Source organism: Oncorhynchus gorbuscha, linkage group LG17 (genome assembly GCF_021184085.1).
Source record: "Oncorhynchus gorbuscha isolate QuinsamMale2020 ecotype Even-year linkage group LG17, OgorEven_v1.0, whole genome shotgun sequence".
NCBI classification, from domain to species: Eukaryota; Metazoa; Chordata; class Actinopteri; order Salmoniformes; family Salmonidae; genus Oncorhynchus; species Oncorhynchus gorbuscha.
In genome coordinates this window covers 34,668,356-34,696,303 of record NC_060189.1, presented here as the reverse complement: position 1 = coordinate 34,696,303, position 27,948 = coordinate 34,668,356, and the positions used below count along the sequence as shown (strand labels likewise).

Sequence of the window (27,948 nt, the reverse complement as noted above, 5' to 3'; positions counted from 1 at the left end):
ATTTTGAAATGAGATGGTCGACGAGCAGGTGTCCACATGCCTTTGTAGTGTATGACACACACACACACACACACTCACTTTTCCCCCTTCACACCACGCAGAACAGATCACACACTGCTTTATGCAGATGTTCTAGACTTCCTCTATAGTGACCACCACGCTACTCTACTCTTCACCAATCCAAATCCTTGTTAGGCAAAGGTTGCTCTGACATTTTGTTGAAGTGAGTGAACGCTGTATTACTGTAATATATTTCATCCGAGGGGCCTGGGCTGTTAACTGGGACTCTTAGTGGTACTTGACAGGCCATCACAGAGTGTATAAACCCTGAAGAGTGGAGGAGTGGATAGGCTCTTAGATACTACTGTCACATTCAGGAATTGTTCCGATGAATTATACAGGAATGTGCAATTGTGCCGGAGAGAGAAAGGCTTTCATGGATATCAGCAGCACATTGGTGGAAGGGCTCCAATATTCAATAAATCCCTTGCATGGTGACACCATTTCAAATGTTCAATGGCATTTAATTGGTGATGAAAGGACACATATCTTCGCATCCTCAATCCCAACAGTATTGGGAGAGCTGTCTGATGGCTGGCCTGTACACTTCCCTGTCTGTCCCACCTCTGGTTCCTGAGCTGGCCTCCTCCCAGGCTCACAGCTACGAGGCTGAATGATTAACCACAGTCTAGTGCTCCACATCAAACCTGCACAGTCTGCACACCACAATGCCCTGCACGGGAGAGACAGAGGGCCACGCCATCTCTACACAACGCTGTCATTCACTCACCCATACACTGACAAACACTCTCTGCTGGTTGCAGGACACAGCGCTGGGCTGAGGACAAAGGCAGAGGTAGTCAGAGATACCGTTCCTCTCCTTGGCTGTGACAACAGGAAGCCACCACTACTTAATCAGCAACAAAAGAGTCTTGGAAAGCAATGTCACACAAGCCCTTTTCAGTGGTCATCTCCTTTGGACGATGTACCACGTAAACAGACATGTCCAGACATGTCCAGATACAGGGAGAGAAGGCAGCCATTGGTACACCTATAACCCATCCATATGGTTGGTAAACACTGTATTATTGTACGAAGAAGACAATGGCGGCCTCATTCCTTACATGCTCTTATCATAAGGATGCCAGTCAGTCACTAAGTGGGTGAAACAGCAGTAGTTGGTTCGAGTGATACCTTGAACCAAAGTGTCTCTATTCTCTTCCTAAATGTTTTAGCTCAACTGCGGTGAATGTCAAATATGGGTTTAGAGGTGCCACTTCCAGTATGAACAGAGACACTGTGATTGCTACTGCCAAAGGGTGTGTGTGTGTGTGTGTGTGTGTGTGTGTGTGTGTGTGTGTGTGTGTGTGTGTGTGTGTGTGTGTGTGTGTGTGTGTGTGTGTGTGTGTGTGTGTGTGTGTGTGTGTGTGTGTGTGTGTGTGTGTGTGTGTGTGTGTGTGTGTGAGTCCCACGGTGTGTCTGAGATGGAGAGGTAGTCTGATAGACACCCCGGTGATCCGTAGGTTGTGTTGGTTCTGTCTGTGGCGCTGTCTGAAACCCAGGCATCAGGAGACAGAGAATCAGGCAGGGTAAGCCCTGGCAAACCGACTTGAATCTGCAAATAGAAATACTTGCCACGCCACTCGAGACCTCAAGACTGTTCATTTGACATCTTCTGTGATGAAAGACTACAGCATCGACTGATAGAGAACATGTCATGTCAATTGGTTTCCAATTGCAATGCCTGTTGTATAATGAAAGTCGATGCGACACAAGATCAGGTTCCTGCTCCTCCTGTCGTCCAGCTCTACAATGTGTCAGGATCACGAAGAGGCTAGACTTAAGTCCCATTTTACTGCAGCACAACAACCATTACTAGGAAAAATACTAGGAAATATTCTGCTATTCTGTTCTCCTCCAAGGAATGGAAAGTATGTTTTAACCGAGCAAATGAATCATATTTAAATAGTTATACGTGTTAAAGAGAGGAGATACAATCATTTTTGCTTAATGCGTAATTAACTCCTGACTGAGAATAATTCATTCCTTCAAGTCAAAGGAGGGATTGAAAAAGGAGGGATGAAAAAGGAGGGATGAAAAGGGAGGGATGAATAAGGAGATATCGCCCTCTTCTGTGACTGTCATTGTTGTAATTCACTGTTGTGACACCTGCGGTCACTCTGACCTTCAGCAGCCAATCAGGCTGTTTACTCAGCCTCAACCACACTCTCTCATTGGACTGGGGGAAATTATCACAACCATTATTCAAACAAGACAGCAGCAGCCACATAGAGAGAGAGAGAGAGAGAGAGAGATGGCAAGAGACAGAGATGGCAAGAGAGAGATAGGGGAAAGAGACTTCAGTTCAGTCCTTCCTCCTCCTTCAACTCAGTCACGGAGGAGGGAGAGACAACTCAGAGGAGAGACGGTTGAAAAGAAAGTCCAACTTCTGAAAGTTCTAAGACGTGACAAAGGCAGTGCAGGCGACAAAAACAAAACCCAGTTAAAAGAAGTGTTGTTTGCTCTCTAGCTTTGTCTGCCTCCGACTTCAAATCATATTTAATTCCTATTCAAGTGTAAAGTGTCTGATATGCAGATGGAGCTATGCCGAATATACAGTAAATACATATTGAATTCCAGGGGACAATTCACGATAAATCTGTCAGAGCCACAACTTGTGCCTTCACGATATGCACAGAGGAACAAAAACATGACTTTGAATTTCCTAATGATTACCATTAGGAGGTACTTCAAAATAGTGAAAACACTGACTCTAGATGTATCAGTACTGAGAGACAGAGAGAGACAGAGAGAGAGAGAGAGAGAGAGAGACAGAGAGAGAGAGAGAGAGAGAGAGAGAGAGGGACAGGGAGAGAGCGAGAGAGGGAGAGAGAGGGGGACAGGGAAAGAGAGAGAGGGGGGACAGAGAGCGAAACGGAGAGAAAGGGAAAGAGAGAGAGAGAGAGAGGAGAGAGAGAGAGAGAGAGAGAGAGAGAGAGAGAGAGAGAGAGAGAGAGAGAGAGCGAGAGATGTTGACCACAGCTGCCGCCCAGCTCAGTACACTACCTATGTCTATCTGTAGCAGTAGGAATACCACTAGGTCTATTATCCTGGACCTGTGGCTGGGTCCAGGTCAGAGGCAGCGATGTTCAATTAAGCCCTGAGCTATTTGTGTGTGTACAGTGGTACTTTCTCCTGCGATTCTCCATTATGCCAACAATATTCCCTGTCATATTTGATTTGCAGGGCGATGCAGCAAGACTAGAGTGGTTCTGGGAGAGTGTCAGTCACGGCAGGAGGGAGGGAGGGAGGGAGGGAGGGAGGGGGAGGGAGGGAGGGAGGGAGGGAGGGAGGGAGGGAGGGAGGGAGGGAGGGAGGGAGGGAGGGAGGGAGGGAGGGGGAGAGAGAGAGAGAGGGAGGGAAAATAAGATTTGGTCATTGACTGCATCAGGGAGCTGAGCTGCATCATTGTCCTGTGCCGCCTGCGTTCGTTCTGAAATCACGTCAAGTAGAGGTACCATTATAATTATTGTCTGTGTGCTACTGGAGCAAATCAAGGCTTCTCTGTCTGTAGCTCGTTAATAAAATCTGAAGAATAACAATTACAAGCTATTACTTGAGAAAAGCAGCAGAAAAGCAATTGATACAGCTGGAATGCAGCCAAATAGCTTCCGCACCAATTAGAGTGCCGTCTCATCGCCTCTCTTCCGCCTTTTCTTTTTGCAGGAAATATTTGAGGGCAAACAACCTCAACCATCATTTGCATGGAGTGTCATTTTGCCGCAACCGATTAGATAGAAAGGGCCAAGTTCCTGCCCTCATAAAATAAAACATCTGGAGATGCCTTAACATATATTACGTATGTATTTATGCATGACTGTATTTATGCATGTCAATCCAGAGTGAGGGGAAAGGGATGCTCAGAGCACCTGAAATATCCAGGACCAATCAGTCAGGACCATTCATTTGCATGGTTCTATATGGTTGCTCTGCAAAGAGAACATGATGTTATCAAATTCTAGAATCAGCTTCCTTTGATGGCGAGCGTGTTTATTTGGGATGGGGAGGCAGGAGGGGGGGGGAGCGACATGTCTCGGAGACCGTGAATGACATGAACACCGGCACTGGGGAGCTATGGGGTTCTTAAGCGCTCCCTGAGCAGGGGGGGGGGGGGGGGTGAGGAGGGGAGGGAAGGGATTGGGAGGGAGGGAGGGAGCTGAGAGAGAGGGCTGGTGAGAGGGGGTGGAGAAAGAGAGAGAGACTGTCAGGATGGGTGTGATGGAGGAAGGAAGGAAGGAAGGAAGGGAGGGAGTGTTGAAGCTGAGAGAGTGAGGGATGCTCAGTGCTCAGTGCCCAGCATGACTCCCAGTCACACAGATTAGACATTCCCTGTGAAACAGCTTCCTCCTCTCAGTCTCTCAGCCTCATCACCTGATGAACAGACAGCCAGTCACACAGTAATGCTCCTACAGCCTCCCTGCCACCAGCAGGCTCCCTATGGCTGGCAGACTACAGCTGATGACCACGAGAAAGAACCCCCTGATGAAATACCGTAGGCTGTCTTCTCATCTGATCCCTTGGGGAGAATGTGAACGTGTCTCATCCGACATGGTGTTATCTGACAGAGGATATAATAATCTGTTGACGTAGAGTTTTGCAGAGTGATGTAAGCACATCAGCCTTTACTGACTTTGACGAGCCTGAATGCTGAACGTTATAAGTGGGCAGAGATTTAGTCATGTTTCCATAGTGCGACCATAACAAAAAGTCAATTGTGATTTTGAATTATTTTAAATGTATTTCAACAATTGTAAATGGGATGCAGACTGTTCTCAGAGACAGTGAACAGAGGTTTTGACATGTATTTAAACACCTCTGATTAACATACAAACACAATTAGGCATTTGACAGTTTCAGTAACACAATGCATTACTGAAGCTAGAGTTGTAAAATCTTAATATGAGGAGAACCTTCCTGCAATGCAATTACATGTCAAACGTAGGGTTGTTGAGGTTTAAAATGACTCCTGAAGTTTGCAAATGTCCACTTTGAAATGTCAGACTTGTATCAAACCCTACAGAAAATGTTCATTAATTACAAATACACATAATAATTCAAATGTCCTGTTGCTGCAGGATTATTTTCCTGCTGTAGCAAAACTGGCTCAAATGAAGATGCTACATCTGCAACTGTAGCTCTGCTGACAACAAACCATTTACATTTTAACATGTAATTGCTGGTTTGTGATAAAACTAGCTCAGCAGAATACAAGTAGCCTAAAGGTCCTAGAACGAGTCTCCTTGCTCATTTTGTTGACAACCTTTTAATAAAACATGCCACCACATACAATTCATCTGAGACCTGCAATTTCCTCCTGCTTTGCATCGCTGGTAGCTACGGTTTCTAAAAATATTTTAAAAAAATATTCCCCCATGCTGGAGCACCATGCCGTAGTATTAACTACAAGGTCTGCAATCTCACCTTAATTGTGGATTATACACAGAAAGAAACAGCATGGAGAGGATTTAGAGAGCGAAGGAGAGGAGAGAGTGCGTGTCAGGGCCCTGCAGGCTGCAGCAGAGATGTGGAAACAGTGAACAACGCTGGCGCAGACTGCTGCTTTCATCATCTGGGAATTGATTCTGTGGGTTCGTGTCACAACAAGCAGAGATCAAACCGGAATTTGACACAACAAACTTGTCACTACTTCTGGTGCATTAGGCTTACTAATGAACAATAAAATACCAATCAAATGATTTTGTCCTTTTTTTCTCCCCACTTGGGGAGATTACACAAGGTACACATCCTCTCTGTGAGAACAAACATCTGACAGAGTGGAGGAGAAGCCAACAGTCAGCCAGGTGCACTGCAATGGAGGCTAGTCTTCTACAACACTGTGTTATTATTATCCAGAGTCTGGAAACAGATCAGGGATGTGTCAGATCTTGACCAATGGCCGGCACAAAACAGTTTATCTACAACCAATTAACCTCTGGTGAAGTGTTGCCAGTGACACCGTAACGGCTCCAGATCTAGCATCAGCGGCACCAGCCAGCCAGCCCAGCCAGCCATCTCCCGCAGACCCACTCAAATGGGGGTGAAGAGTGAAGAGACCCTATCGTTAGGGCCACATCACGGACTGACCAGGGAAAGCTGTGGGCCCTGGGCCTCTGTTAGGGCCCTGCTGACCAGCAAAAACCTGTTAGCTCTATAGTAGCTCTAGTCCTGGTCCAGCCATGTGTGTTGAACAGAGACCTGTACAGTACCTCTGGTCAAGAAGTAATGTGTTGAAGAGAGAGAGAGAGAGAGAGAGAGAGAGAGAGAGAGAGAGAGAGAGAGAGAGAGAGAGAGAGAGAGAGAGAGAGAGAGAGAGAGAGAGAGAGAGAGAGAGAGAGAGAGAGAGCGAGAGCGAGAGCGAGAGCGAGAGAGAGAGAGAGAGAGAGAGAGAGAGAGAGAGCTGCTGTTGGACAGCCCAGTGTTTCAGTGTTACTGTGTTTACATAGTGATGAGGCTTTCTGCCAAACAACTGCAAGCAAGACCAAGCAGGGGAGAGGGGAGGAAAGAAGAGGACTCCCTTCCCTTCTCTCTCTCTCTCTCTCTCTCTCTCTCTCTCTCTCTCTCTCTCTCTCTCTCTCTCTCTCTCTCTCTCTCTCTCTCTCTCTCTCTCTCTCTCTCTCTCTCTCTCTCTCTCTCTCTCACTAACTCTCGCCCTCTCTCCTTCTCCTCCATTCCTCATATGATGACAACTCTTATTGGACAGAGAAAAATATCCCCCTGCCTCCCTCTACCAATACCACACATGTTCCATAAACAAAGATAAAAGAGTACATATAATTAAGCCCTGCCTAGCAAAACGTCTGGAAAGCAGAAAACCTTTGGGCGAGCAGCATTTTGCAGTCACGGTCAGTTAGAGCTTTCCCTGTGGGCAACACAGCTCTGCTCTGGTTCTCTCTTTATAAGGACTAATCTGAATGGCTGGCAAGAGATGGGGGAGTACCAGAGGCATGATGAATCTGCTCTGATGGATGAAGGGAACGGAGTCTAAACTGTGGTGTCCAAATACCCAGCGCGCCTTAGACCTTCTGTCTGAGGACCAACTAGGTTCACCTAGCCACATAATAATACACACGGGCACAAATGACCTGAGAACACAGCAGGAATGTGTGGCCACAGCACTGAACGGAATGATTGAGAAAGCTTCTTCTACTTTCCCCAACGCACAAGGGGTTATCTCCACCCTGCTACCACGAAAAGACTTCCACCCTGCTACCATACAGCGGGTAAACGCAAGTATTTCCCGTGACTGTGCCTCAAAGCCAAATTTTTTCCTGGCCCACCACTCCACCCTGGACTTGAACATCCTCTATGACCAGATCCACCTATACAAGGCAGCAGTGCCCACCTTTGCCCGGACTCTAAAGGACATCGCTCTCAAACGCAGCCCCAACACAGGGACAACAGATCAATAGACACCCTGCCCAGCGAGGAGAGAACCAACATCCAGACCACAACACCACCGACCACGTACACACCCCCACCTCAACCAATCAACACCCCCCCAAGTCAACCATGCCCACACCCCTTTTAGGCCCCCTCAGATCAGACCTATGCCCCTCCTGCCCTCCCCACGCACCCCACCCCCGCCAAGAGGGCCTCAACATGGAAGTCACACATACGCCCAGGCCGTGAGCGGGACAAACAGGCCCAACCCCCACTCTTACACTAACCCACAACAATGGCATGTCCCAGATGCTCAGCAGGCTCTGCTCACACTTACTGGCCTGAGGCCAAACCACACGACCAACAACACTGGACACTTTATGGAACACAAAGTCTTCACTATCTCATCCTGGAATATCCCAGGTCTGAGGTCATCTGCATTTGGCCTAAAGAGCAGGAATCCTGGACTTGCTCAAAAAAACTGAAATACAGACATTTTCATCCTACAAGAAACCTGGTATAAAGGAGACGGACCCACTGGTTGCCCTCTAGGTTACAGAGAGCTGGTAGTCCCAGGGGGTATGCTAATTTGGTACAGCGCAGACCTTACTCACTCCATTAAATTAATCAAAACAGGAACATTTTACATTTGGCTAGAAATTCAAAAGGAAATGATCTCAACAGAGAAAAATGTCCTCCTGTGTGCTACCTATATCCCCCCCACTAGAATCCCCATGCTTTAATGAAGACAGCTTCTCCATCCTGGACGGGGAAATCAATAATTTCCAGGCCCAGGGACATGTACTAGTCTGTGGCGACCTAAATGTCAGAACCGGACAAGAACCTGACACCCTCAGCACACAGGGGGACAAACACCTGCCTGGAGGACACAGGGGGACAAACACCTGCCCCCCCCCCCCCCCCCCAGGTACAACTATGACAGCATAACCAACAAAAATGGGTCACAACTCCTGCAGCTCTGTCACACGCTGGGTATGTACATAGTCAATGGTAGGCTTCGAGGGGACTCCTATGGTAGGTACACCTATAGCTCATCTCTTGGCAGTAGTACTGTAGACTACTTTATCACTGACTTGAACCCAGTCTCTCAGAGCATTCACAGTCAGCCCACTGACACCCCTATCAGACAACAGCAAAATCACAGTCTACTTGAACAGAGCAATACTCAATCATGAGGCATCAAAGCCAAAGTAACTGAGTAACATTAAGAAATGCTATAGATGTAGTTTGGAAATGCTAAGGAATGTAGTTTGGAAACCTACCAAAAAATGATTAGGCAACAACAAATTCAATCCCTTTTAGACAACTTCCTGGATAAAACGTTCCACTGTAATAGTGAAGATGTAAACTTGGCAGTAGAAAATCTTAATAGTATATTTAACCTCTCAGCTTCACTATCATATCTAAAAATTTCAAATAGAAAATTGAAGAAAATGAACAACAATGATAAATGGTATGATGAAGAATGCAAAAATCTAAGAAAGAAAGTGAGAAACCTGTCCAACCAAAAACATAGAGACCCAAAAAACCTGAGTCTACGCCTTCACTATGATGAATCACTAAAACAATACAGAAATACACTACAGAAAAAGAAGAACAGCATGTCAGAAATCAGCTCAATGTAATTGAAGAATCCATAGACTCTAACCACTTCTGGGAAAATTGGACAAAACACTAAGCAAACAACAACGTGAATAATTATCTATCCAAAATGGAGATGTATGGGTAAACCACTTCTCCAATCATGTTGGCTCTATAAAAAAGAACAAACAGCAAAAACATTTACATGATCAAATACAAATCTTAGAATCAACTATTAAAGACTACCAGAACCCACAGGATTCTCCAATTACATTGAATGAGTTACAGGACAAAATAAAAACCCTCCAACCCAAAAAGACCTGTGGTGTTGATGGTATCCTCAATGAAATTATCAAATATACAGACAACAAATTCCAATTGGCTATACTAAAACTCTTTAACATCATCCTTAGCTCTGGCATCTTCCCCAATAATTGGAACTAAGGACTGATCACCCCAATCCACAAAAGTGGAAACAAATTTGACCCCAATAACTACCGTTTGATATGTGTCAACAGAATCCTTGGGAAAATCCTCTGCATTATCATTAACAGCAGACTCGTACATTTCCTCAGTGAAAACAATGTCAAATTGTCTCTTTACCAAATTATCGCACGACAGACCATGTATTCACCCTGCACACTCTAATTGACAAACAAATAAACCAAAACAAAGGCAGTCTTCTCGTGCTTTGTTGATTTAAAAAAAGCCTTAGACTAAATTTGTCATGAGGGTCTGCTATACAAATTGATGGAAAGTGGTGTTGGAGGAAAAACATACAACATTATAAAATCCATGTACACAAACAACAAGTGTATGATTAAAATAGGCAAAAAACACACACATTTTTTTCCCACAGGGATGTGGGGTGAGTCAGGGATGAAGCTTAAGCCCCACCCTCTTCAACATATACAGTGCCTTGCGAAAGTATTCGGCCCCCTTGAACTTTGCGACCTTTTGCCACATTTCAGGCTTCAAACATAAAAACATACAAATGTATTTTTTTGTGAAGAATCAACAACAAGTGGGACACAATCATGAAGTGGAACGATATTTATTGGATATTTCAAACTTTTTTAACAAATCAAAAACTGAAAAATTGGGCGTGCAAAATTATTCAGCCCCTTTACTTTCAGTGCAGCAAACTCTCTCCAGAAGTTCAGTGAGGATCTCTGAATGATCCAATGTTGACCTAAATGACTAATGATGATAGATACTATCTACCTGTGTGTAATCAAGTCTCTGTATAAATGCACCTGCACTGTGATAGTCTCAGAGGTCCGTTAAAAGCGCAGAGAGCATCATGAAGAACAAGGAACACACCAGGCAGGTTCGAGATACTGTGGTGAAGAAGTTTAAAGCCGGATTTGGATACAAAAATATTTCCCAAGCTTTAAACATCCCAAGGAGCACTGTGCAAGCGATAATATTGAAATGGAAGGAGTATCAGACCACTGCAAATCTACCAAGACCTGGCCGTCCCTCTAAACTTTCAGCTCATATAAGGAGAAGACTGATCAGAGATGCAGCCAAGAGGCCCATGATCACTCTGGATGAACTGCAGAGATCTACAGCTGAGGTGGGAGACTCTGTCCATAGGACAACAATCAGTTGTATATTGCACAAATCTGGCCTTTATGGAAGAGTGGCAAGACGAAAGCCATTTCTTAAAGATATCCATAAAAAGTGTTGTTTAAAGTTTGCCACAAGCCACCTGGGAGACACACCAAACATATGGAAGAAGGTGCTCTGGTCAGATGAAACCAAAATTGAACTTTTTGGCAACAATGCAAAACGTTATGTTTGGCGTAAAAGCAACACAGCTCATCACCCTGACCACACCATCCCCACTGTCAAACATGGTGGTGGCAGCATCATGGTTTGGGCCTGCTTTTCTTCAGCAGGGACAGGGAAGATGGTTAAAATTGATGGGAAGATGGATGGAGCCAAATACAGGACCATTCTGGAAGAAAACCTGATGGAGTCTGCAAAAGACCTGAGACTGGGACAGAGATTTTCTTCCTACAAGACAATGATCCAAAACATAAAGCAAAATCTACAATAGAATGGTTCAAAAATAAACATATCCAGGTGTTAGAATGGCCAAGTCAAAGTCCAGACCTGAATCCAATCGAGAATCTGTGGAAAGAACTGAAAACTGCTGTTCACAAATGCTCTCCATCCAACCTCACTGAGCTCGTTTTGCAAGGAGGAATGGGAAAAAAACAAGCGACTTACAGCTGTAATCGCAGCAAAAGGTGGCGCTACAAAGTATTAACTTAAGGGGGCTGAATAATTTTGCACGCCCAATTTTTCGGTTTTTGATTTGTTAAAAAAGTTTGAAATATCCAATAAATGTCGTTCCACTTCATGATTGTGTCCCACTTGTTGTTGATTCTTCACAAAAAAATACAGTTTTATATCTTTATGTTTGAAGCCTGAAATGTGGCAAAAGGTCGCAAAGTTCAAGGGGGCCGAATACTTTCGCAAGGCACTGTATATCAAAGAATTGGCGAGGGCACTAGAAAAGTCTGCAGCACCCGGCCTCACCCTACTAGAATCTGAAGTCAAATGTCTACTGTTTCCTGATGATCTTGTGCTTCTGTCACCAACCAAGGAGGGACTACAGCAGCACCTCGCTCTTCTGCACAGATTCTGCCAGACCTGGGCCCTGACAGTAAATCTCAGTAAGATCAAAATAATGGTGTTCCAAAAAAGGTCTATACATATCTTGGCTTAAACATCAGTGCCACAGGTAACTTCCACAAAGCTGTGAACGAGCTGAGAGACAAGGCAAGAAGAGTCTTCCTTCTATGCCATCAAAAGGAACATAAAATTCAACATACCAATTAGGATCTGGCGGAAAACACTTAAAAACCCTGTTGCCCTTTATGGTTGTGAGGTCTGGGGTCCGCTCACCAACCAACAATTCACAAAATGGGACAAACACCAAATTGAGAATCTGCATGCAGAATTCTGTAAAAATATCCTCTGTGTACAACGTAGAACACCAAATAATGCACGCAGAGCAGAATTAGGCCGATACCCGCTAATTATCAAAATCCAGAAAAGAGCTTTTAAATTCTACAACCACCTAAAAGGAAGCAATTCCCAAACCTTCCATAACAAAGCCATCACCTACAGAGAGATGAACTTGAAGAAGAGTCCCCTAAGAAAGCTAGTCCTGGGGCTCTGTTAACAAACACAAACACACCCTACAGAGCCCCAGGACAGCAACACAATTAGACCCAAACAAATCATGAGAAAACAAAAAGATAATTACTTGACACATTGGAAAGAATTAACAAAAAACCTGCGCAAACTAGAATGCTATTTGACCCTAAACAGAGAGTACACAGTGGCAGAATACCTGACCACTGTGACTGACCCAAACTTAAGGAAAGCTTTGACTACCTGTATGTACAGACTCAGTGAGCATAGCATTGCTATTGAGAAAGGCCGCCGGAGGCAGACCTGGCTCTCAAGAGAAGACAGGCTATGTGCACACTGCCCACAAAATGAGGTGGAAACTGAGCTGCACTTCCTAACCTCCTGCCCAATGTATGACCATACTAGAGACACATAATTCCCTCAGATTACACAGATTCACAAAGAATTTGAAAACAAACCCGATTTTGGTAAACTCCCATATCTACTGGGTGAAATACCACAGTGTGCCATCACAGCAGCAAGATGTGTGACCTGTTGTCACAAGAAAAGGTCAACCAGTGAAGAACAAACACCATTGTAAATACAATCCATATTTATGCTTATTTATTTTTCCCTTTTGTACTTTAACCATTTGTACATCTTTACAACACTGTATATACATAATATGACATTTGTAATGTCTATTATTTTGGAACTTCTGTGAGTGTAATGTTTACTGTTCATTTTTATGTTTTTTTCACATTTGTATATTATCTACTTCATTTGCTTTGGCAATGTTAACATATGTTTCCCATGCCAGTAAATCCCCTTGAATTGAATTGAGAGGGGGTGGATTTGAGAGGTAGGGAGAGAGCAGAGAGAGAGAAAAATTGAGATGAGAGATGGGGAGGTAGAGAGAGAGCAGAGAGAGGTAGAGAGATAGAGGTAAAGAGAGAGAGAGGGAAGAGAGAGAGAGAGGTAGCGAGAGAGAGAGCAGAGAGAGAAAGAGAGAGGTATAGATGTAGAGAGAGGGGGGGTAGAGAGGTAGAGAGAGAGAGGTAGAGAGAGGTAGAGAGAGGTAGAGACAGAGAGAGGGGTAGAGAGAGAGCACAGAGAGGTAGAGAGATAGAGGTAAAGAGAGAGAGAGGGTAGAGAGAGAGAGAGAGAGAGAGAGAGAGAGAGAGAGAGAGAGAGAGAGAGAGAGAGGTAGAGAGCAGAGAGAGAAAGAGAGAGGTATAGAGGTAGAGAGAGGGGTAGAGAGAGGTAGAGAGAGAGAGGTAGAGAGAGGTAGAGAGAGAGAGGTAGAGACAGAGAGAGGGGTAGAGAGAGACAGAGAGACACAGGGAGAGAGAGAACATCCTGCTTCATCCCTATACTCTCAGTGGGGGACTCAATTCTCTCCACAGTCCCACTGCTAGCGGACAGGCATCAGCGCCAGCTATCAGCTAATTTACATGCCCTGTTATCTGGAACCCAGCATCACACCTACCCCTGACTGACTGTAGTGACTTCATCTTTTCCTGCCTAACTTACAGTGGGGTGATAGAATAACTTGTATTTTCTATAACAGCTTCTAGAGGTTTACATTTAAATCTCAAATCAGGATCGGTGTCCATGGCTGAGCTGCCCTCTCTTTTACCAGAGGAGAATAATATCTGAATCGGATTTCACACAGCTGATGAAACCGCTTGCAGGGGGAGAGTGAGAAATCGGACAAAGTGCAACATGACTACAAGCCCCTCATTCATCAGCTAATGCTTCTCTCTCTCTCTCTCTCTCTCTCTCTCTCTCTCTCTCTCTCTCTCTCTCTCTCTCTCTCTCTCTCTCTCTCTCTCTCTCTCTCTCTCTCTCTCTCTCTCTCTCTCTCTCTCTCTCTCTCTCTCTCTCTCTCTCTCTCTCTCTCTCTCTCTCTCTCTCTCTCTCTCTCTCTCTCTCTCTCTCTCTCTCTCTCTCTCTCTCTCTCTCTCTCTCTCTCTCTCTCTCTCACTGTCTCTCTCACTGTCTCTCTCTCTCTCTGTCTCTCTCTCTATCTCGCTTTCTCTTCAAAGAGGTTTAGTGCTGCTCCGTTTATTGACTTGGTTTCGTAAGCAGCACTATGTCAGGCTAACAAGTATCAAAGGACATGAAAATCTACGCAGGCACTCAAAATGACCTTGGTGATATAAATAAACAATGTTTTAAAACCGCTTAATGTCCTAAATGAATGTGTGAAATAAGACTTCCAACTTACTGGGGGAATTTGGACATGAATTGGGCATCAACTATGGCCTCCTCCTCTGATCCCTCCATGCAGAAAGGGTGTAGGGTTTTAATTTCCCTACAAAGATAGATACAGTAGGGCTGGTCAGTTTATAACATTCAGTTAATGAGCAGGTGGATAAATAGCATGTGTAGACTGTAAAGTACCAATGACTTCCAATGAAGGATCTGTAAATATAATGTACATGTTAATAATAACTACTTAAGTACATGGGAATTGAAAAATAAGTCAGCATTGATAGGAGTTTTTAGTGCACGTGCGACGTCTCCAACTGCTCAATAATATCACACAGTATGGCAGTGCAGTAAAAACAGTCTACTTGTTGACATTTCTACCTGGAATAAAGCATGGTATGACAGTTCAGTTCCTCTCTGGACAACTCAAGGTTTGCCTCTCTCTCTCGATCTCTCCTGAAGACATCCTGAGGGTAGGTAGACAGGACTGAACCCTGAGGTGTCAGTAAAATAGTTTATGTGTGTGTGCGCGCGCGTGTGTGTGTGTGTGTGTGGTGTGTGTGTGTCGGTGTGTCGGTGTGATGACAGTATACATTCACATTGCCTTTCAGAATAATCAACAGCTCAACTATATCAACTGCCATCCTATTCTGGACGTATTTCTACACATCTTCAAGTCCCACTCCTCCTGCTGCTTCCTCTGACTGAGCTATTTAACCTCTTTACAAAGCTTCCAATGCTTTCCTTTACCTTTTTTCTAAAAAAAAATATGAAAAAAGTCCCTTCTTTAATTTGCTGAATATTTTTTAATGCGTTTTTAAATAAAGTCAAACTTAATATTCAACCAGCCAGCTTATCAATGTTTCTTTGCAAAGCAGGCCATAAATATTAATGAGTCCTCCGCTCAGACCTGAAAGGGCCGGCTGTGCATGGTCTTTCTCCGCTAAGAAAGGGGGTTTATCACAAATAAAAAACCCTGGGTAATTTTTCACAGAAATAATTGCCCTGCATGTGGTAAATGGTGTTATTTTCTAGTATTTAAAACTTTGGCAGGGTTCTGTGTGTAATGATTTGCTGGCTGAGGCTAATGCTGGCAACCAGACCGGGAAAGGGAGAGCAGACTGGACTGGGCTGGACTGGGCTGGGCTGGGCTACCTCCACACGTGTCAGAGGGGTAACCACAAAACCAACTGAAAGGCTTTAAAGTAGAAAAACACTGTGAGCCGTTACCTTACCGTAGCTGGGGCCTGGGCTGGGCTGTCCACTATGTTACTGTAAAGTGAAAGTCAAAGAGCAGCTATGTTTGTGGCATGGAAAACATGGTCCTTCACATCACTAGCTGTAAGAGTCATGAGGTTTCTCAACTCCATGTCAAATTAGTGAAGACGTCAAACACGGCAGGGTCTCCTGTTCAGAAGAGCACTTTGCTCGCGGTGGGGTGCGTTCAGCAAGCCGCCGTTTAACTGCTTAAATCACAACACAGCAGCGAGCCGGTCTGTGGCTGACTGAATGGATATACAGTACTGTATTTTGACTGAACCTCTCAGCTCTACACTGTGAGGTGTCGCAGGACTGGGAAGGAGCAGAGCAAAGAGAGTTGTTTTCCTGGAGGATCACAAACTCCTCAGTATACAGTAAACACTGCAATAAGGACCAGGCATCCCAGTAAAGTGTTAGACTTTGTCCAAAATGGCACCCTATTCCCTATAGTAGTGCACTACTTTTGACCAGAGCTCTATTGGCCTATAAAGGAAATAGGGTGCCATATGGGACGATTCCTTAGACCAGGGGTGGGCACCTGGCGACCCTTTTGGAGTTCCGCGGATCAATTTCTGGCTTAGGGCCCCCAAAATGCTAGGGCCGGCACTGAATGCATGTGTGGGTACGGATGTGGGTACGCAGACCCACAAGTCACTGTGGCTGCTCATGAGATCCGTTTTATGTGGCCTCCACCCCCATCAAAGTTGCCCATCCCTGCCTTAGATTAAGTCTGTTCAGGAACATTGGGAGCTATGAGCTCTTTTCCCAGCTAGTCTCAGCTGGAGAGAGAGAGACTGATGGAAAGTCCAGACGTATAAGAGCATTTAGTCAACACTGCTTTTTCTGTTAGAAAGGTGGGACGAGATCAACACAACACACAGTTCAGACTGCATGATCTGGACTCACTACAAGAGACACACTCACTCTCTCTCTCACACACACACACGCACACACACACACACGCACGCACACACACACACACACACACACACACACACACACACACACACACACACACACACACACAGAAGTGCAAAAGCAATGACCTTGACTGAATGGAATACTAAATACTGACTGAAATAATAACAGGGAAGAGGAGCAGAAGAAATACTAAGAGAAGCGATGGGGAGAGACGAGTGACAAGACAATCATGATATTTAATGATGGCAAGGCAACACAGAGAGGCCCAAGCCAAATAATGGTGGGAAGAAGGGAATCAAAGTATGGCTCTAATCGCAATTAGTGTGAGTGTGACCATTTTGACTTTCTCCATCCCTAACTACACTATTCTATTCAGTCTGTTGAGTTGCCAATTTGTCCTTGATTTCAGATGGGGATCAGGAGTTGTGTGTAGTGTGGATGCTGCGTTGAGCACCACATCCAGGCAAAGGCTACGTCCCAAATGGAGCCTTATTCCCTGCACAGGGCAGTACCTATGGGTCCTGGTCAAAAGTAGTGCACTAAATATAGGGAATAGGGTGCCATTTGGGAGGCAACCCAAATAATCAACTGATGGGGCCTCAAAATGTCCAAATCAGATGATTACAGCGTGTCGCTCCCAGAGGCCTCTCAGCCAAACCTTTATTGCTCCTCCTGACCCCTCTGATTTTCATTAGAGATCCATTTTGAAATAAAGAGTGGAGGTAAGGTACACAGACTGCTCTGTCTGTGCGTGTTCAATTTCCTGCTGGTTTGGAGGATTCAAGGGGAAAACAAGAGGTGTGATAAGTAGACTACCTCAGCATCCATCCAGCTATCTGGTGACCTGGTCCCTGGATGTATCCCAAATGGCACTCTATTCCCTATGTGGTGCTCTAAATCCTATAGGGCTCTGGTCAAAAGTAGTGCACTATAAAAAAAATAATAGGTTGATGTTTGGGACACACACTCTGTCTGTGCAGCACAGCAGAACCCTAATATTGCCCAATATGGAATATGACACCAGGCTAGGGTAAAGATTACCCTACCACCACTGTGTAAGAAAAAAATATGTTCAAAGTAACAAAATGATTTTTTTGGAGTCCCTTATAGAGAGGTAAAGAGGAATATACTACAGCAACAACTTGTGGATTCTATCGATATGGTTGAAGGGTAGGAAAAATTGAGAAGGTGATAAGATGCTGTCCTTTCCAAAATGAGTTTATGTTCTGATGTAAATCTTCTCCTTCAACCATAAATCAAGGGTATTAAACATGACTGTATGCAGCTGGACTGAGTTTTCCATTAGTGTATACTTGCAGCAGGGCATTTTAACTCCTGTGTTTCCAAGTGTGCGTCTCAAATGGCACCCTATTGCCTATATAGTGCACTATTTTTGACCAGGGCCCATGTGGCTCTGTTTGAATGTAGTGCACTATATATGGGAATATGTTGCTATTTGGGACGCACAATACAGGTAATATGTTGCCATTTGGGAAATGGACATGATTTCAGATTTTCCAGACCTGGTTGGAGGCATTTATTTGCCCAATAAGCCTGCTTATGAAATATATCTGAATGACCAATTTTGCATAAAGCTGCAATTCCTCTACAAACTAAGTTTACTTTTACGGGTACTAGGAGTTTTGATACACCGTATAAGCTGCTATATGGCAAACATTCTGAAAACAAGCTCTGCAGACTGCAATGTGACATGCATTGGGACAAAAGATAACTACACTATGACAATTCACAACATGTTACAGGAACTACTTCCACTGTAACACACGACTTGGTGTCATTGGCTATCAATATATAAATATCTGAGTATGACAACGATGTGAACGTGTTCAATATTCAACAACTCCAGAGCCCCCTGGGCCCTCTGAGGCCTCCTTCCCTTAATCATGTTGAGTTTCCATTTCCACTCCAGCCTGAAACGACTAGGAGAGTTAAACCTCCAGGAATTTCAGAGAAACCACTCATTACCACATCCAAATTGTTTTGTGGGCATGAAAAGGACAGTATTTATTGAACTGCTTCTCTGTGGCTGAGAGGAGGACCTGAGCAGCAGCAGCAGCAGCAGCAGCAGCAGTAAAAAGTGAAATGTGCTGTTATGTTCAGTGCCTTCAGAAAGTATTCACACCCCTTCGCTTATTCCACATTTTATTGTGTTACAGCCTGAATTCAAAGTGGATTAAATACATGTGTTTTCTAACCCATCTACACACAATACCCCGTAATGAAAAAGTGAAAACATGCTTTTAGACATGTATTGAAAATTAAATAGAGAAATATCTCATTTACATAAGTATTCACATCCCTGAGTCAATACATGTTAGAATCACCTTTTGCAGCAATTACAGCTGTGAGTCTTTCTGGGTAAGTCTGTAAGAGCTTTGCACACCTGGATTGTACAATATATTTGCACATTATTCTTTTTTACATTTTCAATCTCTGTCAAATTGGTTGTTGATCATTGCTAGACAGCCATTTTCAAGTCTTGCCATAGATTTTCAAGTAGATTTAAGTCAAAACTGTAACTCGGCCCCTCGGGAACATTCATGTCATCTTGGTGAGCAACTCCAGGGTATATTTGGCCTTTTTTTTAGGTTATTGTCCTGTGTCTGGAGGAAAGCAGACTGAACCAAGTTTTCCTCTGGGATTTTACCTGTGCTTAGCTCCCATTCTGTTTCTTTTTTATCCTGAAAAACTCCCTAGTCCTTAATGATTACAAGCATCCCCATAACATGATGCAGCCACCACTATGCTTGAAAATATGGAGAGTGGTACTCAGTAATGTGTTGTATTGGATTTGCCAAAAAGTTCATTGCTTTGCCAAATGTTTTGCAGTGTTACTTTATCGCCTTGTGAAACAGGATGTATGTTTTGGAATATTTGTATTCTGTACAGGCTTCCTTCTTTTCAATTAGGTTAGTATTTTGGAGTAACCACAATGTTGTTGATCCATCCTCAGTTTTCTCCTATCACACTCATTCAACTCTGTAACTCTAAGTAAGTAAGTCACCATTGGCCTCATGGTGAAATCACTGAGCGGTTTCCTTCCACTCGGGCAACTGAGTTAATAAGGATGTATCTTTGTAGTGACTGGGTGTATTGATACAGCATCCAAAGTGTAATTTAATAACTTCATCATGCTCAAAGCGATATTCAATGTCTGCTTCTTTTTTTTTACTCATCTACCAATAGGTGCCCTTCTTTGAAAGGCATTAGAAAACCTCCCTGCTCTTTGTGGTTGAATCTGTGTTTGAAATTCACTGCTCGACTGGGGGACCTTACATATAATTGTATGGGTGGGGTACAGAGAAGAGGTAGTCATTAAAAAATCATGTTAAACACTATTATTGCACACAGAGTGAGTCCATGCAATTTATTATGTGACTTGTTCAGCAAAGTTTTATACCTCATACCTTAAGTTTTATAACTTATTTAGGCTTGTCATAACAATGGGGTTGAATACTTATTGACTCAAGACATTTTCGCTTTTCATTTTTCATTCATTTGTAGAAATTTCTAAAAACATCATTCCACTTTGACATTATGGGGTACTGAGGGTAGGCAGGTGACATAAAATCTCAATATAATCCATTTTAAATTCAGGCTGTAACACAACAAAATGTGGGAAAAAGTCAGAGTGTGAATACTTTTCTGAAGGCACTGCATATTCTAATTAGCTGCAACGCAATAGATTCCTTGCTAGCATGTTAAATCTGCTACATGACAGTGTAATTTGACTCCTTAAAAGGATTATGCAAATGACCGCTCATCACTGCTCGACAAGACGGAGAAAGAAGACAGATGATTTATGCACAACGCACCTTTCAGGAGATATCTAGAGGGGCTAATCACCTGAACCATGGAGTTTTATGTTTTATAGCTATACCCGGGATGGGTTCAAGCTTGTTTACATTGTCTCTACACATCCTCAAGCATTTCAACTCTCATTTCTTAATTTCCAGAAACATACAGTTCATTTAGTGTTAGAATTGTCCCACCACTACGGCTCGATGTGAAATCCAAGAAGGTCACATTTACACAATACAGCTCATTTTAATATTTTGTTTTTCAAACATTATTTTGCATAAACAGAATTGTTTCGCTTTCAGTTGAAATCTCTTTTTAGAAATGGTTACTATGCAGAGAGATAAGAGCTTGAAATGTTTAGGGGTGTCTGAAAACTCATTCCTTTGAGGAGAGTGAGTTATTCAAGTCTGTGAGAAGTCTAGGTACTACTTTCTAAATTGGGCTTCTATGACTCTGTTGTTAGTTGATTGATGCTGCTATTGCACTCTGGGCCAGAGTCTAAACGCATTACCGGTCGCTCTATTTGTTTGTTCCTGTTCACTGTGTTGCTTTACCCCTTATTTTTAACATACTCATCAAGATTTATATAATTTGTTACAAGTAAGTCAAATCCATACTAAGAAAAGGGGAAGTTATGGTTGGAAGCAGAGTAGTAAATTGTTACATTTTTGCAGGTAATCTAAATGCAAACTAGCAGCAACTTATCATGAGAATGGATTTCTCCACCATCTGGTCCAATAACAGGGGATTTGTCTAGTGGCAAGCAAAGAATAGAATGATGGGAGAAAGATTAGCAGGCAAGTCCTACAGTTGGATAAAATGTCTTTTGTGCAAACGAGAACAGATGACGCCTTAACAATTACACCTGTCAAAAACTCCAGAAAGCAATCCATCTCTGGGCAGCTCAGCTGAAAAGCATGGCTGGGCTACTTTATAGCAAAACAATATTTTTAAACAATTGCCAGCACAACATTTTGATCCATGACAAGCTCTGGAAGTCACATTTCACTTTCAATGCGTAACCAGAAGCAACGTGGGCCCCTACTATTCAGTGGTAAGTACAACAAATGCAGAATGTCTAAAGTGGAGAGGAGGAGGGAGATAGGAGGCACTGCTCTGTGTGTGTGTGTGTGTGTGTGTGTGTGTGTGTGTGTGTGTGTGTGTGTGTGTGTGTGTGTGTGTGTGTGTGTGTGTGTGTGTGTGTGTGTGTGTGTGTGTGTGTGAGTGTGTGTGTGTGTGTGTGTGTGTGTGTGTGTGTGTGTGTGTGTGTGTGTGTGTGTGTGTGTGTGTGTGCGCGTGCGTGCGCGTGCGCGTGCGCGTGTGTGTGTGTTTATGGTGTTTGGTTGCGACAGGGTGACAGAGCATGTCGTTTTCTGGCTTTGGATGTGTGTCGAGTAGGATCGAAGCCAAGCTGCTTCGGTTGCTCCTCTGTGTGTGTGTGTGTGTGTGTGTGTGTGTGTGTGTGTGTGTGTGTGTGTGTGTGTGTGTGTGTGTGTGTGTGTGTGTGTGTGTGTGTGTGTGTGTGTGTGTGTGTGTGTGTGTGTGTGTGTGTGTGTGTGTGTGTGTGTGTGTGTGTGTGTGTGTGTGTGTGTGTGTGTGTGTGTGTCGCCAAAGTCCTCTTGGCCTATGAAAGCTGTCCTTTATACACCAGTCCTGCTCTGAGCTATCAAAGAGGGGTTGTTAACTATTTATCTTGTCCATCTCCCTAGAAATAAAACTTCAAACACAATGTTCAATTGGCAAATACAAACAGACAGAGACAGAAAAAGTGTCAACTGAATAGAATTGTGTGTTATTCTGCCCAGTCCACACAACATCTTGTTGTTCTTGAGGTTTGGGATTGGATTCATGGTATTTCTGCCAAAACAGAACAGTGTTTGGGACCTTTGCACTTGGGTTGTGACCACAGCCCTAATCATGGCGGATTTGATGTATTCCGTTCCCGTTGCGGTAGTTTATACTCAACTCAATGTATAACACAAAAATAAATACTATAACAGATTGCATGCAGTATACTGGCAATACATGGTAGAAAGGGACACACTGAATGGTAGAAAAAGAGTCAGTCACTTAATGTGCAGTAACTGTAACGCATGTGCAGAACTCATCAGGGATACTTCATACATGTGCAGAACTCATCAGGGATACTTCATACATGTGCAGAACTCATCAGGGATACTTCATACATGTGCAGAACTCATCAGGGATACTTCATACATGTGCAGAACTCATCAGGGATACTTCATACATGTGCAGAACTCATCAGGGATACTTCATACATGTGCAGAACTCATCAGGGATACTTCATACATGTGCAGAACTCATCAGGGATACTTCATACATGTGCAGAACTCATCAGGGATACTTCATACATGTGCAGAACTCATCAGGGATACTTCATACATGTGCAGAACTCATCAGGGATACTTCATACATGTGCAGAACTCATCAGGGATACTTCATACATGTGCAGAACTCATCAGGGATACTTCATACATGTGCAGAACTCATCAGGGATACTTCATACATGTGCAGAACTCATCAGGGATACTTCATACATGTGCAGAACTCATCAGGGATACTTCATACATGTGCAGAACTCATCAGGGATACTTCATACATGTGCAGAACTCATCAGGGATACTTGTGCAGAACTCATCATGATACTTCATACATGTGCAGAACTCATCAGGGATACTTCATACATGTGCAGAACTCATCAGGGATACTTCATACATGTGCAGAACTCATCAGGGATACTTCATACATGTGCAGAACTCATCAGGGATACTTCATACATGTGCAGAACTCATCAGGGATACTTCATACATGTGCAGAACTCATCAGGGATACTTCATACATGTGCAGAACTCATCAGGGATACTTCATACATGTGCAGAACTCATCAGGGATACTTCATACATGTGCAGAACTCATCAGGGATACTTCATACATGTGCAGAACTCATCAGGGATACTTCATACATGTGCAGAACTCATCAGGGATACTTCATACATGTGCAGAACTCATCAGGGATACTTCATACATGTGCAGAACTCATCAGGGATACTTCATACATGTGCAGAACTCATCAGGGATACTTCATACATGTGAGTGGATGTAGTCAGGACAGGAGTCATGAAAAACCACCAGGAGAAATGAGCTCCTCAAGTTGAATTTGGACAGGTACCAACCTCCCCAAGCCAACCTGCATGAGATCCCATTATGACAAGCAGGAAGAAAATCTGATTTGAGTCCCAAATGGCACCATATTCCCTTTACAGTGCACTACTTTTGACCAGAGGTAATCAATCAAGATAAAGGTCTTCATAGCACAGATGCGTTTCAACACAAAACCGAATGTGCACTGCATGACAAAATCCCATGACACATAGTGAGAAGAGTGAAAAAGGCATCATTGGTGCAAAAACAATTCAAAAGATGATTTTTCTGAGCCTTTTTTTTTACCTCGTGCACCAACATGGTTCACTAAAGTGTGTAGCTGTGGTCTATGCTCCGGACCAGTACAGCCAAACTAATATTTTAACACAAGGACATTTGGTACTCACATGATGAGAATACTTTTACTTGTTTATGTGGTCCAGACAGAGAACAACATGGGCTGAAGTCTACAGAACCCTGTGATGTAGTGAGAGAAGAGAAGAGAAATGCTATTGACCCATAACCCCTCTGGGCCAAGCAAAGCCATTTAGTGAGCTCATTCCTAGAGAGACGGAGAGAGAGAATACAACATTCCAACTGTGCAGCACCTGTTCTCAGAGCTCCAGTGAATGTAATATCATGTAACTGTAAACACACACACAGGCCTCTTCTGGCCTTAGTGACTGTGTACAGCAGGGAACACCAGGACTCAATCTTGACCTTTATATTAAAGAGAAATGAGACGTTTCAGGGGCACAATGTGACCCTGATACAAAAAATCCATGGTAATTTACCGACTGGTTTGCTTGACTACCCAAACTTGCTCCGGCCAAAGCGCTAAACCACGGGCCACGGAAGTTAGTTTCTTCTCCACAACGAGTCTGGATCTAAGTACTTCGCTGACGATTTCTGGAACGCAAACACATTCTAACCGTTCAGATTGGTCCTAGAAACCGATGGGTTGGGCCAGAGCCAGAACACACGCGAGTAAAGTGGATTTTTGGCTTTGATACTCTGATTTGTTAGAGATGATCCAATCGCGGATAACCTTGTTTTGTGCAACACCCCTCAGTGTGACGTCACCACAAACCGCTGCTGTAAGTAGCGAACATAGAGCAGTGGAAGGATTCCGTTTGAGTTGTCAGGCAACCAACTGGTGACTGTCTGTGAGCTCCATAAAAAGTACAAGTTACAGCCCATTTGGTGATGTGCATCAGTACAAGATAAGGAGAGAGAGAGAGAGAGAGAGAGAGAGAGAGAGAGAGAGAGAGAGAGAGAGAGAGGGGGCACTAGCTACAAACCTGTCACCAGTTCTTATTTAAAGTAGCCCAGCGATGCTCCCAGCTCCGACAGAGGAGGAGAGCAGGGTAGAACCTTTACCTTCACCATGATCAATAATAAAAGGCATTTGTCCTTTCACGTGATGTATAATTATAACGCAGGACCAAGGTTATCCAGCCGCATATTATAAAGAGAGGAGCTACCGACAGCTACTCCACACAAGCATCGCAGGGCTCGTCTCAGGGTTGCTTGTTTTCTGCAGGCCAAAGCTGTTCAAACCAATTGCAGTTCGGTGTGAAAGCAGCAATCGGGGTCAGCGAGCAGGTCAGGAAGAAAGATATAGTGTATCGATTTCACGCGGTGAGCACAGAGCGGGGAGGAGAGGGGAGCAGGGGCAGGCGTGGCGGGCTAGAGCGCGGCAGGATGGAGGGTGGAGGGGGCACAGGCAGAGTCATGCCTCATTCCAATCAGAGAGGAGGGTTCAAAAGGCGAACGCTTTTCGGGCCGAATCATGATGAATTGGGGCCTGATGAGTTCTAGTGTGACTGTTCCACTGCTACACCCTGTATGAGGAGCCAGGAGGACCCGGTGTATTCTACAAGCAGAGAAGATGCTGGGAGATTACAGCACACGTAAACATGTCAACTATTGCCGCGACGTAATGATGAAGACACAACTCCAACACACAAGGAAGACACGCACAGACACAGACTCCCTCTCCATCGACAACACACCACCACCAACCTGACACAACAAAACACCTAGTTATTCGGTTTTGCTGGTCCACTAAAGCAGTAAACCAGCTTGGTGACAGGCTATGATACAGGCCTGAGGAGTGGCCTATACGTTTTAGCCTGCTGGCTCACTGTTCTGTTTTGTGCCTCATATCATGCTCAATAAACACATCTTAGGCCCAGAAAGCATAACAGGACTGAGAGAGGGCGAGTGATTAATCAAAGAGGCGGTAAACAACACTCAACTTTGGTAAATCATGTGGATGTGGATGTCCACCACAACGCAGAAAAGCCCTTCTAAATCTTCATCCCCCAGCACCTCTCTGATTCAGAGTTGGGATGAATGCGGAAGACACATTTCGGTTGAATGCATTGTTGTGCAACTGACTAGGTATCCCCCCTTTCCCTTCCCTCTCCCTCTCGTCTCCCTGGCCGCCAAGCTATAACTGACCCATTATTGATAATAATACAAAGTGTTTGCCTACCCACACACTAGACGGGGACGCTTATTTCCCATGCCTCTTAAACGCCCGGGCTAAAAGCAATGAGGGGAAGTTTTTCTTGTTTTGTTATCGTAGTATGAAATATTCACAGTGGAGAATTGCAGTGGGGGCCTGCTGTATTCACGACTCTCTGTTTCTCACATGGCGGATGACAACACCGTGGCACAGAGGACCCCCCCCCCCCTGCATGTCAGCAGCTTCACTGTGTTGTTATGACCGCTTTACAAGTCATGTAATATGCACTGAGGACGCGCGGCAGGAACGGTGGAGACGCGTAGCGAGGCAAACCCTTGACAGATTGAGAAGCCATTTGCTGGATGTGACTACTGCTCGATGCTCAAACCGCCAGCGTCCCAAATGGCACTCTATTCCCTATATGGGGCACAATTTCTGACCAGGCCAGGGCCCCTCTACAGGCAAGAGAGCGGAAATAGGCTGGGAGTGTGAGTTTCATCATTCTTTATCCCATGGTAGTGAAGTGTAGTACTCAGATGCTGTAAAAAAGGGATTTGAACTCATATTTCAGAGATGAAGTAACAAAGGTGTTAATTTAAGGAATAAACGTAATGTGACAAAATGACTTTGTAAATAGACTGGTGGTATTCATAGCACTACGTGAATGTGGCTTTAAGATGGCGTTCTCTATTCAAACAACTATACAGATGCCCTATCTTCATTTGAGAGTTTGCTACAGCAGGAAATAATCCTGCAGCAACAGGATGTGTGAATTGTTGTGTGGATTATAATTCATTTAAATGTTTTGTTGGGGTTGCTGCATTTTCTGTTAAGGCAGATCAAGTCTGACCATTTAAAGTGGTAATTACAAACTTTAGAAGCCCTTTTAAACATTGAATACACTACAAGTTTGGATTTCATGCTGTGGAGGAAAATTCTGAGAAACAAAAGAGTGATCAAATTAAGATCCTACATCTGTACCTACGGTATGGCCTTTTTTATCCCTCCTAATAACATCATTGTGCAACTGTTTTCCACTTGGTATTACGCTACTATTGTAAAAGAAGATATATATATGGTGTTATATCTGGTCTTATTCATGGCTCTCGCACATTTTTACGACATTGTGCTCCATCCATGAATCATTTCTGCATTACTTGCCACACGTAACACTTTTATATAGGACTACAAACTTAAGGTACGGTAGATGGCCAGGCAGGGTGTGAAATACATGTAGGAGAGCGAGAGCGCCCAAAGGTGGAGAAGGCCAACACACTTGGCAGAGATGAGGAGTGGGCATCAGTCCAAAAATGGATGAGAGGACAACTTTCCAGTAACAACAAAAATAACGAAATGAATGAGAAAAGCTCTGGCCAGCGGATCCCAACCAAGCACACTTGAAAAGAGAAAATCCTTCAATACTGGACTGTTCTAGCGGAGAAAGCAACTCAAACGAAGGAGTATTTTCTCAATAAAAAAATCCCGGGGCATCGAGCTGACAACACCAGAAAGAAGCACAGCACCAGCAGCAAGGCCCAGAGTAAAATCGATACAAAGTGAAGGTATTACATCGTAGACACATCCGTGCCTGTTTTTCAGCCCACAAAAAAATAACTTTTCCCAAGAGTGACTACCTACACTGATTGCAGCAGGATATGTTTGAGTCTTAGCACTTAATCATAATGTAGACGGTTTATTTTTATATCTCAATATTGTTCCGATACAGTACTGCAGAATGGTCATCAAACAGACAGAGAGGAGGGTTGTGTAATTCTTAAGAAGAAGGAAGAGAATTCTTTCTTTATTCATGAAAAGCAGGCACAAATCCTGGAGCTTCACTCAAAAAGGCCTGGTAATCCCCCCTTAAATCCCACAGGAAGGGATGAATAGGATACAGCACTCTG

General features: G+C 43.9%; 1 protein-coding gene across 5 annotated transcripts in view; it reads right to left on the bottom strand.

The window, feature by feature from the left end:
* LOC124001919 (neuronal PAS domain-containing protein 3-like) overlaps positions 1-27,948 on the bottom strand; it is a 406,591-nt gene that overhangs the window by 332,114 nt on the left and 46,529 nt on the right. For 3 of the 5 annotated variants that reach the window (XM_046309078.1, XM_046309079.1, XM_046309081.1), the window contains one exon: positions 14,423-14,509. The exons of the other annotated variants lie outside the window; for them this stretch is intronic. In XM_046309078.1, coding sequence (XP_046165034.1) covers positions 14,423-14,509 — 87 coding nt within the window. The remainder of the gene's footprint in view (positions 1-14,422; positions 14,510-27,948) is intronic. 5 annotated transcript variants of the gene reach the window in all.